This window comes from Mustelus asterias, chromosome 6 (genome assembly GCF_964213995.1).
Source record: "Mustelus asterias chromosome 6, sMusAst1.hap1.1, whole genome shotgun sequence".
Lineage (NCBI taxonomy): Eukaryota > Metazoa > Chordata > Chondrichthyes > Carcharhiniformes > Triakidae > Mustelus > Mustelus asterias.
Window position 1 is genome coordinate 86,331,754 of NC_135806.1, and position 18,970 is coordinate 86,350,723.

Consider the following 18,970-nt stretch of genomic DNA (forward strand, 5'->3'; position numbering starts at 1 on the left):
CTCTAGACGTCTCAAAACATGGCGCTGACATGCCTTCAAAATTGCTGGACCTTAATTTGGCCTCATCCATCCAGTTTGCCAAAATCAATTTTCACATGCTAGGGTGGAAGACCTGATAGCTCATTTTGTTTGGCCTGCCCGTGATGGCGCTCAAGCAGTTTGTGACCGCTGTTGTATACTAACAACTATTTAGTACCGCAGATGAGAACTGCGTGAAGGTGAAGACCAATAAAGATGAGCCACTCCAAAGAATGCCTATGAGAGATGCTATCTCTCTTACACACTGGTAACAATTTATCATCTATGAAAAGAGCCGTGACTTACCCTTCCAATCTCATGTGAAACATTACAGAGCATGTTTTCAAAATCACCTGGAAATTGTCATCTATTAGCTGACACTTTAAAGGATTACAGTGGGTTTGTAAGCAATGGCCATGTTGTTCTAAAACCATATTAACTCCAGTATTCCCAATGACTTTCATGCTCTTTACATGTTAATTTACATGGAAACTATCACCCTGTGGAAGACACGTAAGCAGTCAGATCTCGAATAAAAAGGAAGCATCACAAAATGGTTACACTTCACACCCCTGTGACTTAATCAACACCAGTTTCCATTCAGCATTGTAAGTCTCATGTAAACTTGCCTTTTCCTGCTGAAAAAAACAATTACTAATAACTAACTTCATAATTTCTAGACAGTTATGAAGATGTTCCAACTCTTAAAATGTCTATTGCTCACCAGGATCATTGTGTGAATGGGGCACAACAAAGACCTGTAGAGGCTCATCATCCCATTCGTGGTCATTGTAAGTGATATCAAAGCCCTGTTTCCAAACCCCACCGTCTGGGTTGTCAAATGGTAGTATATTGTAGATATCTAACATCTAGAAGAAAACAGAAATGGTCAGACACAAATTGACAATTAATTGGACAGAAGAGATAAGTAAAGATAAGACATTGGAGTTCCTATAAAATATACAGGGCTGCTTCCTAACAGGCTATGTAACAGACCTAACAAGGGAAGATTCTCTTTTGGATCTTCAAAAGGATTGAACCAAAGCAGATAAGGGAAGTAAAAGTAGGGGAACAGCTAGGCAATAATAACTGTAATATAAAATGCTTTTAGATAATGCTAGCAAAGGACATAAATATTTCAGAAATTAGGTTAGGAGATTGAAGAAAAGTTGATTTTGAGAGGCTGAGATTAGAACTTGAGAAAATATGCGTAACAATATTGCCAATGACGTAGGATAACAATGGGAAACATTTAAAATTGTGTTCAGAGTGCAGGAAAATACATTCCACTCAAACAAAAGAACAAATTAAATTTTAGTGAACGTCCACAGATCAAAAAAGTCTTAAGGAGACAATTGGGGGTTAGGAAAGAAGCATACATTAAGTATGCAGAAAGGAGAGGTGTGCATAATCAGAGAGAATACAAAGAGATTAAAAGAAAAGTTGGTAAACAATTAGGAAAACAAAGAGGAACTAGGAAATTAAATTAGCAAGGAACATTAAACTAAATAGTAAAATGTTTTCAGATACATCAGTAAAAATGGAGAGCTGCGATGGGAATAGGACCATTAAGAGGTAGACAAAATATCTCAGGTGATGATAAAGGGATGGCAGAAATATTAAATATTTTTGATTTGATTTGTCACATGTATTCATATACAGTGAAAATAATTGCTTCTTGCACACTACACAGAGAAAGCATACCATTCATGGAGAAGATGATGTGGAGAAGCTGGCGTTGGACTGGGATGGGCACAGTAAGAAGTCTCACAACACCAGCTTAAAGTGCAACAGATATATTTAGTAGCACGAGCTTTCAGAGCGCTGCTCCTTCATCAGGTGAGTGGAGAGTTGGGTTCACAAACAGGGCATATATAGACACAGACTCAATTACAAGATAATGGTTGGAATGCAAGTCTTAACAGTCTTAACAAGCGTACAGAGAGAAGGAAAGGAGAGAGTGCAGAATGTAGTATTACAGTCGTAGTTAGGGTGTAGAGAAAGATCAACTTAAGAAGTAGGTCCATTCAAAATTTTGATGGCAGCAGGGAAGAAGCTGTTCTTGAGTCGGTTGGTATGTGTCCTCAGACTTTTGTATCTGCTTCTCGACAGAAGAAGGTGGAAGAAAGTATATTCAGGGTGCGTGAGGTCCTTAATTTTGCTGGCTGCTTTCCTGAGGCAGAGGAAAGTGTAGACAGTGACAAGGGAGACTGGTTTGAGTGATGGACTAGGCTACGTTCACAACCCTTTGTAGTTTCTTGTGGTCTTGGACAGAGCAGGAGCCATACCAAGCTGTGATATGACCAGAAAACATGCTTTCTATGGTGCATCTGTAAGAGTTTGTGTGAGTTGTAGCAGACATGCCAAATTTCCTTGGTCTTCTGAGAAAGTAGAGTGGGCTTTCTTAACTATAGTGTCAGCATGGGGGAACCAGGACAGGTTGTTGGTGATCTGGATACCTAAAGGCTCTCCACTGTTTCTACTTCTTCCCCATTGATGTCGACAGGGGCATGTCCTTCACTACGCTTCCTGAAGTTGATGACTATCTCCTTCATTTTGTTGACATTGAGGGAGAGATTATCATCGCGCCAGTTCACCAGATTCTCTGTCTCATTCCTGTACTCCATCTCATCATTGTGTGAGATCCGACCCACTACAGTGGTGTCATCAGCAAACTTGAAAATCGAGTTGGAGGGGAATTTCGCCACAGTCATAGGTATATAAGGAGTATAGTAAGGGGCTGAGGACACAGCTCTGTGGGGTACTGGTATTGAGGATGTGTGTGGCGGAGGTGTTGTTGTTTATCATTACTGATTGCGGTCTGTGGGTTAAGAAGTTCAGGATCCAGTCGCAGTGGGAGGAGCCGAGGCCACGGAGTTTGGAGATGAGTTTTGTATGAATAATAGTGCTGAAGGCTGAGCTGTAGTCAATAAATAGGAGTCTGACATAGGTGTCTTTGTTATCTAGGTGTTCCAGGATTGAGTGCAGGGCCATGGAGATGGCGTCCGTTGTGGACCTGTTGCGGCAGTAGACGAACTGTAGTGGATCCAGGCAATCTGGGAGGCCTGAATTGATTCATGCCATGACTTTCGAAGCACTTCATAATGATGAATGTCAGAGCCACCGGATAATAGTCATTAAGACACGCTGCCTGGCTTTTCTTTGGTACTGGGATGATGGTCATTTTTTTGAAGCAGATAGGGACCTCAGATTGTTGTAAAGAGAGGTTGAATATGTCTGCGAATACCCCTACCAGCTGGTCCGCGCGGGATCTGTGTCCTTGTCCGGGTACCCCATCCGGGCCAGTCACTTTCCGTGGGTTGACTTTCAAGAAGGCTGCTCTGACGTCTGCTCAGATATCTGACGTTTCGCTCTGGTATTTACCAGTGAGAAAGAACAGATAGGCGTGACATTGAATAATAGGATGAGAAAAGAAAAGGGATGCATTGAATAATCTAATCAAACTCAAAGAGGATAAAGTCATGGTCTGGATGGATTATATTTTAAATAATCTAGGAAAATTATATCAGAAGCACGACTACTCATGTTTAATAATTCATTAGAAAAAAAGTGTGGTACCAGAGGACAGGTGCATAGATAGCTAATGTAATTCCTATATTTAAGGAGAGTAAAATATGTCCAGGGAATTATAGTCAGGTTAACATCAGTGTTAGGAAAAATAATGGAATTGCAAATAGAAATTAAAGATTATAACAATTTATTAAATGGCAGAGCCTACTCATGCTCCTTGTTTATATGTTCGTAAAAATTTACTTGAACTTTTGCTTGACAAAGAGACTAACCAATAGTAATGCAGCAGATACCATTTATTTGGATTTTCAAAAGGCTTTCCGTAATGTGCCTAATAACATACCAATCAATATGGTCAGAGAATGTGGAACCAGCATCTTGATCCTTGTGGAACATCACTTCCCATCTTCTGCCACTCTGAATGACTACTCTTACTTCCACTTTCTGCTCTCTGTCTTGAAATGTCTTCAAGACTGAGGCAGAAAGTGGAATCAAAGGATGTTGTTCAGAGAAATAGAAGGTGAGACGTGGTGTTCCACAAGGATCTGCGTTGAGTTCATAGCTGTTCATAATTTACATAAACAGTTTGACCTTCGAATCAGAAAGTTCTAAATTTGTGGATGATACCAAATAAGGGGTATACTCAACACTGAGAAGGACTGTAACAAATTGCAGGAGGACATTAATAAACTTGCAGAAACAGCAAATAATTGGCAAATAAATTTCAACACAGATAGATGTGAGGCAAGACATCCTGACAGAAAGAATAGGGAGGTCAATTATTACTTGGAAGGAGGAACAAAGGCATTTCAGAGTATAAATACACCAATCACAAATTGCGCCATAGATTAGAAAGGCCATAAAAATGTTGTAAGATGCATCACTTTTGTGTTGACAATCGTGAAATTCACTTTTTTATTTGTGGTATCATTTGCATGTTAATTCATGTTTAATTTGCATTGTTTCCAATTTGTTTTAAAGTAAAAGTCACAAAAAGTGGAATCTATTGGTCATTTCTTCATTTGGGAGTCATTCAATAAATTGGTTATTTGTGGTTATTGTTCCCCACAGGGATCACAAAAACATTGGGGCCTCATGTCTGGTATCTAATCCAGAGATTGTAAAATGGGTTTAATGGAACTTTCCAGCATTTAAACAAACAAGATTTCACATTTGCTTTTGCTATATCTTGGGGGAAATTAGTACTTTTGAAGTTCAAGCTTTTGTTAAAAGAGAGGATCTGACTCTCAGAGACTTGAAACAGTTGAGTAAAGATGTTAAGCAAGCTGTAGCAAAGCATTTGGGGAGTAATCTAAGACCAGGAGCTAAGAGGAATGGGATCTTTGAAAAATCGGCTATGCAACTGGGGCTTGAGGAAGACGGAATTAGTTCTATTTGAAACAACATTTCAACCAGCCAAACATCAAAATTATTCTGCAGAACAATTGAGTTCATTTCATCCTACTTAAATTCAGGATTGTTTTCAACTTTAGGTTCTACTTAATGATTTTACATTTTAGTTTTCTTTTTCATGAGGTGCAGCTTTAACTCTTATTTTCTTTTGTGCAAACAGTTCATTCTTCAACTTCTTTAAAAACTTGTTCAGGTTTTGTTGATGTTTAGCTAGGAAAGCTTGACACTTCTGTTTACTTTGTTCATGATTTTTTAAAATTTCTTTTTGTTTTTCGAACTCCCACTGTATTCAAGCTTTGTCTAATTCCTGTCTAGCAAGAATGATTGCCTCTTTGTTTTGAAGTTTTAACTTATGCTCAAGAACATAGACCCCTTCCTCATAGCTCCATAGTATCAGCACTGGACTCAGCTTTTGCACTCCCTTGCAAAGCATGATTTCCCTCTCTTGCTAAACCTTGCCTCATCTTGCTCAAAGTTTGTCTACATTTTTAATTCAGATGGCTTTGCATCACCTCCAACTGCCATTAACATTTCTTTTAAACCTGATACCTCAATGTGATTTTTAAATTAATAGGCTGCGTTTCTGATTCTGTGGACACATCTTTCATCAAACATTAAACATAGCAGCAGTTTTACAAAAATAACTTGAGTTTTTCATGTCAGCCCCCAGCTTTTCCTGTATAATTTCATTTTGAAGCGCTTAACGAGCTTTTCCAAAACAGAATGCAGCAGTACCTTATCCCCAGCCATTTCCTAATAAGAAATGCACCGTCAGGAGCCAAAATAGGTACCATACCAACAATTAATGGACCACTAATTAAGGCACATTTTAAATTACCTTTATACAAAGGTGCAGATAAATAATTTTCATCAATGCCTGCATCAAAATCTTTTTAGTCAATTAACATTATGTCACCAACCAACATCAGTAACTGTGTTGATCCTGTTTCTGTAAGGATCCTAATTGCTTTGCCTGCCTCACCAGGGATACTTTATCCTCGAACAAAACATCTCTATAGCTTCCATCATTTAATGTATTCTCTCAGTGACTCTGCGGGAGATTCCCTGCTTCTCATGAACTTTACCGGTGAGGACATGGGGGAATATCCTGAGTGGACAAATGTGACTAGCTTGGTTCTTAACCAGCGTTCACCCTTCAAGTGCCCTTTTTTGCAACAAAGTAGCATGTTGGTCCCCTTTAACTAAAACTGTCCTCAGAACCTTCACATTTGCTTACCTTGATCTTTACCTTCTACTCCTTTCTTAGTAGGGCCTGACCTCTTCTCGTTAACAACTTTCCTTTCATTCCAGTTTCTCTGGAAAGTTCAAAAGTGAGGCCCTTTATTAATCATCTTATGAGTTAACTAATAATTGTTTGCCACGATTAAGGCTTACCTTATTTTACAAACTTTGTGAGCTTTCAGGTGAAAGCTTAACCCCAAAGGGACACTATGTTTGATTTCCTTCATCGTCAAGTCCCTACAATTACTGAGGTTCTGCCTCAGGTTCATCAGCCTACACAACCCATTAAATGTCCCTGTCAAATTCTACATATGTCTGGCCCATTCTCTTGCTCAGATTTCAACATTTCTGCCCGTAGGCCTCTAATACCAACTTGTAAGTGCAGTTTTTATTTCCTCATAATCACACATGTACTCTTTTGAAAGAGATGAGTACACTTCCAAATCCTTCCATACCAACACACTTTGTAGAAGCAAAGTCCATTGTTGTTTCAGCCAGTTCAGATCTGTGGCAATTTTCTCAGAGGACAAAAAATACATCTCCACCCATGCTTCACTAAATTTCGGTACTTTTCAAATCAAAATTAGGATGCGTTCACTCTGAGTCAACCTCACTTCTTCTCATGTTCACGTAATCAAAACTCAAATTCCATTTCAAGCTTTTTCATTTCCCGATCTCTTCCTTTAACTCGTTACTCTCTAAGTCAATCTTCCACAGCCAATCATTCTATTTCCTTTTCAATCCTGTCCAGTTGTATTTGACCACTAATAGAACTAATTCCGTCTTCCTCAAGCCCCAGTTGCATAGCCGATTTTTCAAAGATCCCATTCCTCTTAGCTCCTGGTCTTAGGTTACTCCCCAAATGCTTTGCTACAGCTTGCTTAACATCTTTGCTCAACTGTTTCAAGTCTCTGAGAGTCAGATCCTCTCTTCTAACAAAAGCTTGAGCTTCAAAAGTACTAATTTCCCCCAAAATATAGCAAAAGCAAACGTGAAATCTTGTTTGTTTAAATGCTGGAAGTCTCTGGATGTCTCTGAGCGGGTAGGAAGCATCCTAAAAGGGGCGGGTAACCAGACAGACGTCATTGTCCACATTGGTGCAAATGACGTAGGCAGAAAGAGCAGGGAGGTCCTGCGAGAGCAATTCAGGGAGTTGGGTAGTAGGCTAAAAAGCAGGGCCTCTAGGGTAGCGATCTCTGGACTACTCCCAGTGCCATGTGCTAGTGAGGCTAGGAACAGGGAGATTGTACAGCTGAACGCGTGGCTAAAGGACTGGTGCAGGAGGGATGGTTTCAAATTCGTGGATCACTGGGAAGTCTTCAAGAGAGGATGGCACCTGTACAAGAAGGACGAGTTACACCTAAACTGGAGGGGCACGAATATCCTAGCTGGGAGTTTTGCTAGTGTGGTTCGGGTGGGTTTAAACTAATGTGGCAGGGGGGTGGGGATCAGAACAATAGGTCAATAAGCATAGAGGTTGGGGCCAAGACAAAGCTATCTAAGAGGAAGAGCATTCTGGGGGAGGATGACCTCAGTGGGCCTGGAGGTCTGGAGTGCATCTGCTTCAATGCAAGGAACGTCACGGGCAAGACAGACGAGCTTAGAGCCTTAATGCTTGCGCGGAACTTGGATGTGGTTGCAGTGACGGAGACTTGGTTAACAGGACAGGACTGGCAGCTGAATATTCCGGGGTATAAAAGTGTTTTAGGCGAGACAGAGAAGGGGCTAGAAGAGGTGGGGGAGTAGCAATGCTGGTTAGGGAGCATATTACAGCGGTACAGAGGGTGGACAATTTGGAAGGGTCAGGTAATGAGTCACTGTGGGTGGAGCTCAGAAACAGGAAGGGCGCAGTCACTATGCTGGGGGTATACTACAGGCTTCCCAACAGCCCACGGGAAGTTGAGGAACAGACATGTAAGGAGATTCTGGACAGGTGCAGAAAAAATAGGGTTGTTGTAGTGGGAGACTTTAATTTCCCTTGTAGAGACTGGAAATCGCTTAGGGCTGGGGGCCTGGACGGGGAAGAATTTATAAAATGCGTACAGGAAGACTCTTTGGAACAATATGTTGACAGTCCAACTAGAGAGGGGGCTATACTGGACCTAGTACTGGGGAATGAGCCCGGTCAGGTCATCAAAGTTTCAGTAGGGGAACATGTGGCAAATAGTGACCACAATTCTGTAAACTTTAGGATAGTAATGGAAAAAGATGAGTGTTGTCCACGCAGAGAGTGGTGGGAGTGTGGAATGAGCTGCCGGATAAAGTGGTCAATGCGGGGTCACTTTTAACATTTAAGAAAAACTTGGACGGGTTCATGGATGAGAGGGGTGTGGGGGGATATGGTCCAAGTGCAGGTCAGTGGGACTAGGCAAAAAATGGTTCGGCACAGACAAGAAGGGCCAAAAGACTTGTTTCTGAGCTGTAATTTTCTGTTTCTATGGGTAAGGTGCTGAATTGGGGGAAGGCTAACTACAGCTGGATTAGGCAGGATTTGGTGGCTGTTGATTGGGAGAGGCTGTTCAAGGGTAAATCCACATCTGGCATGTGGGAGTCTTTTAAGGGGCAGTTGATAGGACTGCAGGACAGGCATGTGCCTGTAAAGAGGAAGGATACGGGAGCCATGGATAACCAGTGAAATTGTGGGTCTAATCAAAAATAAAAAAGAGGCATACATGAGTTCCAGGCAGCTAAAAACAGATGGAGCACTGGAGGAATACAGAGAAAGTAGAAAAGAACTCAAACAGGGAGTTAGAAGGGCAAAAAGGAGTCACAAAATGTCCTTGGCAGCCAGGATTAAGGAGAATCCTAAGGCATTTTATACATACATTAGGAACAGGAGGGCTGTTAGGGAAAGAATCTCACCTCTCAGGGACAAAGGAGGGGAATTATGCTTAGAACCAAAGGAAGTAGGAGAGATCCTAAACGAATACTTTGCATCAGTATTCACAAAGGAGAGGGACATGTTGACTGATAGTGTCTCAGAGAGATGTGTTGACCCGTTGCAAAGAATCTCAATTACAAGGGAGGAAGTGTTAGGTTTTTTAGGAAACATTAAGACAGACAAATCCCCAGGACCAGATGGCATCTATCCTCGACTCCTCAGGGAGGCAAGAGATGAAATTGCTGGGCCTCTAACAGAAATCTTTGTCCCTTCACTGGACACAGGTGAGGTCCCAGAGGATTGGAGGATAGCAAATGTGGTCCCGTTATTTAAGAAGGGTAGCAAGGATAACCCGGGTAATTATAGGCCGGTGAGCTTGACGTCCGTGGTAGGGAAATCGTTGGAGAAGATTCTTAGAGATAGGATATATGCTCATTTAGAACTGAATAATCTCATTAGCGATAGACAGCATGGTTTTGTACGAGGGAGGTCATGCCTCAAAAATTTGGTTGAGTTTTTTGAGGAGGTGACAAAAATGATTGACGAAGGAAGGGCCATGGATGTCGTCTATATGGATTTTAGTAAAGCGTTTGACAAGGTCCCTCATGGCAGGCTGGTGCAAAAGCTTAAATCTCACGGGATAAAAGGTGAGCTAGCTAGATGGGTGGAGAACTGGCTCAGCCATAGAAGACAGAGGGTCTGGAGAGTGGAGGGGTCTTTTTCCGGTTGGAGGTCTGTGACTAGTGGTGTTCCGCAGGGCTCTGTACTGTGACCTCTGCTGTTTGTGATATATATAAATGATTTGGAGGAAGATGTAGCTGGTGTGATCAGTAAGTTTGTGGACGACAGAAAGATTGCTGGAGTTGCGGATAGTGATGAACATTGTCAGAGAATACAGCAGGATATAGATAGGCTGGAACATTGGGCGGAGAAATGGCAGATGGAATTTAATCCAGATAAATGCGAAGTGATGCATTTTGGTAGATCTGATGTAAGGGGGAGCTATACAATAAATGGCAGAACCATCAGGAGTATAGACACGCAGAGGGACCTGGGAGTACAAGTCCACAGATCCTTAATGGTGGCAGCACAGGTGGAGAGGGTGGTCAAGAAGGCATATGGCATGCTTGCCTTTATCGGACGGGGCATAGAATATAAAAGTTGGCATATGATGTTGCAGCTGTATAGAATGTTGGTTAGGCCACATTTGGAATACTGCGTCCAGTTCTGGTCGCCACACTACCAGAAGGACATGGAGGCTTTGGAGAGAGTACAGAAAAGGTTTACCAGGATGTTGCCTGGTATGGAGGGTCTTAGCTATGAGGAGAGATTGGTTAAACTGGGGTTGTTCTCCCTGGAAAAACGGAGGATGAAGGGCAACCTAATAGAGGTGTATAAAATTATGAAGGGCATAGATAGGGTGAACAGTGGGAAGCTTTTTCCCAGGTCAGAGGTGACGAACACAAGGGGTCACGGGTTCAAGGTGAGGGGGGCAAGGTTCAACACAGATGTCAGGGGGACGTATTTTACACAGAGGGTGGTGAGGGCCTGGAATGCACTGCCAAGCAAGGTGATTGAGGCAGACACGCTGGGATCGTTTAAGACTTATCTAGATAGCCACATGAACAGACAGGGAATAGAGGGATACAAACGAATGGTCTAGTTGGGCACATGAGCGGCGCAGGCTTGGAGGGCCGAAGGGCCTGTTCCTGTGCTGTATTGTTCTTTGTTCCATTAAACCCATTTCACAAGTTCTGGATTAGATACCAGACATGAGGCACCAATTGTTTTTGTGATCCCTGTGGGGAACAAAAACCACAAATAACCAATTTATTGAATGCCTCCCAAATGAAGAAATTACCAATAGATTCCACTTTTTGTGACTTTTACTTTAAAACAAATTGGAAACAATGCAAATTAAACATGAATTAACATGCAAATGATACCACAAATAAAAAAGCGAATTTCACAATAGTCAACACAAAAGTGATGCATCTTACACCACCACAAGCACCCACATTACTCCTTGCAGACATATGGCAACTCATGCAGATCCAAAGTTCTCCACCTTGGCCTCTGGCACATAGGATCTCTCACTTTCCCACTGAATCAATTTAGTGCTCAAGTTACATTGTATTCTAGTCGAGGTTCCTGAAACACAACTTTCCTGCAAAACCTCCCCAGCTAGGTTCAGGACAGAATAGCTGCACAGATTCACCAGAGAATCCTTTATCCATCCCCTTAAAAAAATCCCATTAAATGGTCTGGCCAACTCTGGCAAAACATTTAACAGTAAAATCATGTAATTCCTGCTCTAACCTTGTCCTCAACTTTCTATCCTGAAATGCTGTGTCAGGCTGTTGCTTGACCAGTTTGTGGGACAGTTTTCCCAATTTTGCCACAAGTCCCTAGATGTTAGAGTGGAGACTTTGAGCGTTGACTGGACTTTGTTGTTTCCGGTGCCTAGGTTGGTGTAGTTCTTCTTTGACTTTTACATCGAAGTTTGGTGCAAATGAATGGCTTGCTGTGTCATTTCAGGGAGCATTTATGAGTCAACCACATTACTATGGGACTGAAATTAATGGCCTAGATGGGATTTTACTACTATCTGGTAGTTTCATGGGCACCATTACTGAAACTAGCTTTTATATCCCAGATTTATTAAATAATTTAACTCCCACCAGCTGTAATCACGGAATTTGAACTCATTTCTCTGGAGCAGTTGTCTGGGTCTCTGGATTACTGGTCCAGTTGTGGAGATGCCGGCGTTGGACTGGGGTAAACACAGTAAGAAGTCTCACAACACCAGGTTAAAGTCCAACAGGTTTAACCTGTTGGATTTTAACCTGGTGTGTGAGACTTCTTACTGTGTTTACTGGTCCAGTGTCAGTGCCACCACCTTAATGACCCATTACTCTATAGGTCCTTTCTGTTTTTCTCAATTTATTATTTTGAATCAAGATAATGAAGTTTCCTCTACTCAGGAAAGGCTGCAAAGCCATTCATCCAGCAGAACCTCTTAGCAAACCTTAGAAAATACAAACCAAAGCCTGCAAATAATTTCATTGGTGGTCTTTTATGTAACTTTAAAACAATGATATCTCAACATCAACATTTTTTTTAACCTGCATTTAATCAGCTTGCTAGGTTCACCATAGACGAATGTTTTGTAAGTAGTTTGAAAATCACAAAAGCCAAAACATTGATTGTAAACTAATTGGTGCTCTGATACAGTAACTGAAAGCATTTCCATGTTTTTGTCCATAAAACAAAATTATTATTTACCTGTAAATTTGATGCTTTTGCATAGCCTTTTGAGGCAAACTGACAATCTTCCGGTTCAATAGGAATAACAGAAAAAGAGGATCCAAAGATTTCAGAGAATAATCCTTTACTTGAATTTGAATTTTCAAGGTCTCCTCGGTTATCATTCACAGATTCGCTCAAATTAATAACCGAGTCCCTAATGTTTGAAATTATTTCATTGTTTTCAGCTAATAGGCGTTCGAGGTGGTCAATCTTTTCATGCAAAATTGAAAGCTGTGCCTGCAATAAAAAACAACGAAGCTGAAGACTTCACTCAATATTAACTCAATATTACATATTGTAATCAATAGAAAAGGTCAGACCAAGAACAAAGTATTGTATCTACCTTCATGTTTCTTCATTTCCTATTAAATAATCACTCATATTCCATTTTGAATCTTTATCCAGGATCATTCGCATTAAAACTGAAATATGAAGCCTTGTAAATTTCTACCATGCTCCTGAAATGACCAAGCCCCCTTATCCCCCTCATCTCTTTACATTTTTCATTTAATCCCAGTATGAATTTTTATGGGGCCATCCTTTCTGATACAGAAGCACACAGTAGTACAATATTTCCCCAGATCTCAGTTCCTTTAAAATATAAGCAATATCCTCTTTTAGAAGATGAACACCTCCTTGTGCCATTATGAGCCAACTGTCCCAATTTACATGTTGTGATCATTGATTTATTTCATGATAAGAAGACAAAAAGACATCGTCATTACAAATTAAAAGCATCCTTTGTTGTCAATTTAAAGATTATGAGCCAACTATCCCAATTTACATGTTGGGATCATTGATTTCTTTCATGATAAGAAGACAAGAAAACATTGTCATTACAAATTAAAACCATCCTTTGTTGTCAATTTTAAGATTAGTCTTCACTATGTCAGGCTGCCTTCCTGTTTCAACACTGTGCCAACTATTGTACTTTGTGACAGAATAGAACCGAGATGACAGAATAGAACTGAGTTGCCTTGGTGTGTATCTCTTTTTCTGTTTCATAAAAACCTTTAGTTTTCTATGTTGCTTATGATCCCAATATATTTCAATGGATTTTCAATGGGTCCAATTACCTTCATGGATTTTCTTCTGTGCCTGTCTCGCCAACCTTCTGACTCAGGCGAGGCAAGATCCATGCAGCACAGCTGTCCTCAAGGCCCAGTGTCACAGTCCAGCTCCATTGGATTGAAGGACAGGTCCTCTTGCTTACGGCACTAGCTGCCATAAATGAGGTAAATTAAAGTTCCCATTGAAATCAACACCAGAAAGAAACTAAATGCCTACGGTAAGTGGATAGGATTGTGTGTGTGTGCGTGTGGGGGTGGGGGGGAAGCAAGGGGGGGGGGGGTGGTGAGGGGAGCATTCAGTGCTGTTCTGTACAATGGTTATCCAAAGTTAGAAGAGGCTTTAATTCCTTCTAAGTTTTTCTGAATTACTATTGGTGTAACCTTGTTGGAACTGTCCGAAGTTGCGATTTAAATGACATCTTTAGATGATTCCCAGTGCCAGACAATTCCCCAGAGGAAGTCTGCTCTTGAGAAATTGTCATGCAAACTCTAACCCGAGAGGGGTTTCCCAGCACATCATTAATACAAGTCCTTTTCATCCTTATAATGCATGACTTTTATTTTCTACTTCCATCACTGTACATTTTACCTGATGCATGCATTAATTTTGCATTCCCCTAATTAAGTTACAAATAAAATTCTATCCTTCCTCTTACATCAGGTAGCAACACATGTCAAGCCATTATTCTGAGCAACTTTCTCACCCCTTTAAAGTCGGCAATCCTGAACCTAAAAGACTACATTTTATTCTTCACTTATTAATTTTAAATATGATCATAGAATAGTCCATATTAGTTACATGTTGTTGCAAAAACATCCAATTTCATGATTCATATGTTTTAGGAATATAACTTTTATTTTGAAGTTTTTAAACGTAATATACTGGAAAAACCTGGGTTTGAGAAAATGGTAAACACTACTAACAATTACCATTCAAAGGATGGTCCATGTTTACTTAAAGGGGTTAAAATCAGAAGTAGGAAACACTAAAATACAGGTGGTACTCTTGTAGTTTCCTCTCGTAGCCTGGGAATGGAGCCATTAAGTACAGTATGCTCGCAGTTCTCCCCATTATATATATATAAATTATGCATGTAATTTCCCCAGATCAAAGAAAATTTATAAAGCAACTAATAAATAAGGGAAGGTATTAAATTATGCTTTTCAGAATTGAAGTTAATTAGTTGAAATCTCTATTTGGGATATCCATGTTGCCATGGGGATAGATTTCAAGGGGGTAGCCCATTTTTCTGGGTCGATCGATGGTTTTTCTCACAGACACATGCAGGTTACATAAGGAACTGGAACAGCTTGGAAACTGGCAGAGAAAAAAGCTTCCAGTAGTGGGATCCTGGGAGCAGCTTTGAGAGGCGGAGAGAGAAGTTGCTAGAAGTTATGAACCAGAAGAAAAAGTGGCTATCAGAAACAAAAAGTAATGTCTGATTTTGAGTCACTGAGCAAGAAATTAATGAGGTCAATGCTTGTGTTGAAGTATCCAAGACAATGAGGTGCTTAAGAAGAATTGGGAGGGTCGCCAAGCCAGATGGCTTTGGAAGGACCTCAAGAAATCCCAAATTTCGGAAAACAGCAGAAACACTGAGGAGAATTGAGTGAAATCCTGAGAGCTGTGGCACACTTTTGTTTGGTCCTAAGAGAAGCGAAAGAACCCTCAAGATCCCATAAGGTATATCATAAAATCCCTGCAGTGCAGAAGGAGGTCATTCGGCCCATCAAACCTGCTCTGATTCTCCAACAAGGCATTTTACCCAGGTCCTATCTGTGTAACCTCACATATTTACTGATTTGATTTGATTTATTATTGTCACATCTATTAGTATGCAGTGAAAAGTATTGTTTCTTGTGCACTATACAGACAAAGCATACCGTACATAGAGAAGGAAAGGAAAGGGTGCCGAATGTAGTGTTACATTCACCCCCTGATCAAACTAACCTACACATCTTGGGATACTAAGGGGCAATTTAGCATGGCCAATCCACCTAACCTGCACATCATTGGACTGTGGGAGGAAACCCCTGCAGATATGGGAGAAAGTGCAAATTCTACACAGTCACCCAAAGGCTGGAATTGAATCCAGGTACCTGGCCCATGAGGCAGCAGTGCTAACCGCTGTGCACTCTCTAATTAAGGAGAGCTCTTGGGTGGAAATAAGTGGTAGAAGACGCATACTGTTGAGATTTTTGGTTTAAGAAATAAGAGTTTACAAAATATAGAGGGCGGGATATTTCTCCCTCTACGTGGTGAGTTTTGCAGCAGTGGGAGGTGGTACACCACTCGCTGGCAGTGGTATCTTATGGTCCCACCATGTCAATGGAGTTTCCCACTGAACGCACCCCTTGCTGCCGCAAAAATGCGACGGGGTGCGCTATCGGCGGGACCGTAAGATCCCGCTAGCAAGATTTCAGTGAAAGTTACTGGTACTTGCTCTATTTAATTCTTGTACAGTTAAAAGTTTTTGTTTAAAACATGAAACCTTGTGGCGTAATTTTCAGTTAATAATTGAAAGTTCAAATATTTTACAATTCATTAGTCACTATCAGAAGACTTTCAGGGCAACTGCCACATTCCTCAGGCAGTCCTTTTAGCAATCTATACCTCTGTTCTGCCATTCACGCATCCTGATCACTTAATGGGCAATTTTTAACACCTTCTCAGCCTTCTGTATCCTCACTTACATTTCCTTTGTCCCATTTCTAACCCCCCCCCCCACAACCCTCATAGTATAAATCTTCACTGATTCTCTTTGCTCTCAGCTCTGAAGGGTCATCTAGACTTGAAACATTGGCTCTATTCTCTCCCCATAGATGCTGTCAGACATGCTGAGATTTCAAGCATTTTCTGTTTTTGATTCAGATTCCAGCATCTGCAGTATTTTGCTTTTATTATAACAATGTTCTCTGACTTTCACCACATCGGTTGTTCATTGGTCATTAAAAAATAGCAAGTATAGTGCACATTTCAATATATACTAATGGCCAGATCTTAGGTATTCGGTACGTAATTCCAAAGTTTGTGGCTAAAACATAACTTGGAAATGTACTAGATAATGAGAAGTTTAGCAGGAGACTTCTGGAGATATAGGCAGATTGGTAAAATGGCACACGGGTGGCAAATTTAATGCAGAGGAATGAGAGAAACATTTTGACAGAAATAATGGAGAGGGGCAATATAAACTCGTTCAGTTTTATTGAGATACAGAAACAGGGGATTCCTATGGTGTAAATAGACAAATTTATGAAGCAGGCAGGGCACATTCAATAGGCTGCGAAAAAATGTACTGTAAAGTTATACGCAAAATTTAGAAAACATTGGTAAGGCCTTGGCTTGTGTATTGTGTTAAATTCTGGGCACACACTTTAGAAATGCTGTCAAAGCCTTGTGGAGAGTGCAGAACAAATTTACCAGAATAGGACCAGGAAAGAAAGACTTCAGTTATGTGGACAGACTGGAGAAAATTAGATTGTTCCCTTTAGAGCAAAGAAGGCTAAAATAGAAATTAAGAGGTATTCAAAATCATGGAAGGGCAGTAACCAGAGGACACAGATTTATGGTGACTGAAAGAAGAATCAGAGATATCATGCGAAAACCTTTCACTTTTGTTTTACACAGAAAGTTATGATTGGTGGTTGAGGCTGAAATGCTCAACTCATTAAAAGGTACCTGAATCTGCATATGAAGAATTGTAACCAAGTGCTGGAAAGTGGGAATAAAATGAGCAACGAGTTAGTTTTTTATCTTTTTTGGCTGGCACAGACTGATGCACGTCAATCGAGCACAAGACACAAGGCTTCGGTAACTGAAGGCTTTTATTGTCTAACAATGGAACTATTAGAACACAAGTACACCACTCCAGACTGAAGGGGTCCCGCCCGAGCAGGGGGTCTTATACCTCTCCCAGGAGGTGGGGCCCGACTGGGATGTGCCACAACAGCAACAACCACAGGTGTATTAATCCCACAGTGTAAACACCCTAGCCCAACAACAACATTAGAACAATCCCACAGTGTGAACACCCTAGCCCAACAACAACATTAGAACAACCCCACAGTGGTAACCAACGATGGTTCACCACATTCACCACTCCTTTGAGAACAAAGGCCGGTGGGGTGCGAAAACAGACTCTATAAAAAAAAAAGTCAACAATCTACAAGTCCAGACGGTCTGGAGGACCGCACCGTCGTTGTGACCTCCTCAATACCGGCGGTGACACCGGAGCAGGTGCTTGCGGTGGCGTTCTCTCCAAAACAGCGTCCGGCTGTCCTCTCGCGGACTCACGGGCCGGTTGACCCTGATGAAGCGGTAGTGCAGGGGATCCCGGTACATTCTGCGATGGCGCCGATCTCCGAGTCTCAGACAAGCTGTACAGTGGCGTATAACTGTTGTGCACTGGTCCCGGTGCTGACCGCGCCACGTCCGGGGGAGAAATAAGAGATAGGGGATTCGTGACTGGGGGTATGGGAGCGACAGGAGTTGCTACGTCCCCTGCGGGCGCCAGGTCTCGGATCGAGACTGTGTCCTCTCGCCCGTCAGGATATGCCACATAGGCATACTGAGGGTTGGCGTGGAGGAGGTGGACCGGTTCGACCAAGGGGTCGGACTTGCGGGCCCTTACATGTCACCGCAGAAAGACGGGTCCTGGGTACGTCAACCAGGCTGGTAAAGATATCCCCGAGGACGACTTCCGAGGGAATGAGAACATCCTCTCGTGGGGAGTAGCATTGGTTGCCGTACACAGGAGGGAGCGAATGGAGTGAAGCGCATTTGGGAGGACCTCCTGCCAATGGGAGACTGGAAGGCCTTTGGACTTCAGCGCCAATAGGACTGCCTTCCAGACTGTAGCATTCTCTCTTTCCACCTGTCCATTGCCCCTAGGGTTGTAACTCGTGGTCCTACTAGAGGCAATCCCGTATGAGAGCAGGAATTGCCTCAAGTCATTACTCATGAACGACGAGCCCCTGTCGCTATGTATATAGCTGGGGTACCCGAACAGGGTAAAAAGATCACGGAATGCCTTGATCACCGTGGCAGTCGACGTGTCCGCACAGGGGACAACAAACGGGAACCGGGAGTACTCGTCTATGATGTTAAGAAAGTACACGCTCCGGTCTGTTGAGGGAAGGGGGCCTTAAAATCCACACTCAGCCTCTCGAAGGGGCGAGTGGCCTTGACCAAATGTGCCCGGTCAGGTCGGTAAAAGTGCGGTTTGCATTCCGCGCAAATCCGACAGCTCCTTGTCACTGACCTGACGTCCTCCACCGAGTAGGGCAGGTTGCGGGCTTTGATGAAGTGGTAGAGCCGAGTGACCCCAGGATGGCACAGGTCATTATGGAGGGCGTTCAAGCGGTCCTCCTGCATAGTAGCGCATGTTCCGCGCGAGAGGGCATCCGAGGGCTCATTGAGTTTCCCTGGACGATACATAATATCGTAATTATAGGTGGAGAGCTCAATTCTCCACCGCAAGATCTTGTCATTCTTGATCTTGCCCCT

General features: G+C 42.0%; 1 protein-coding gene across 4 annotated transcripts in view; it reads right to left on the minus strand.

Annotated features, from left to right (window-relative positions):
• The window catches only part of man2a1 (mannosidase, alpha, class 2A, member 1), a 159,055-nt gene that overhangs the window by 121,253 nt on the left and 18,832 nt on the right, over positions 1-18,970 (minus strand). For all 4 annotated transcript variants that reach the window (XM_078214678.1, XM_078214677.1, XM_078214681.1 and 1 more), the window contains exons 2-3: positions 12,371-12,631; positions 743-887 (exon numbers count right to left, since the gene is read on the minus strand). In XM_078214678.1, coding sequence (XP_078070804.1) covers positions 743-887; positions 12,371-12,631 — 406 coding nt within the window. The remainder of the gene's footprint in view (positions 1-742; positions 888-12,370; positions 12,632-18,970) is intronic.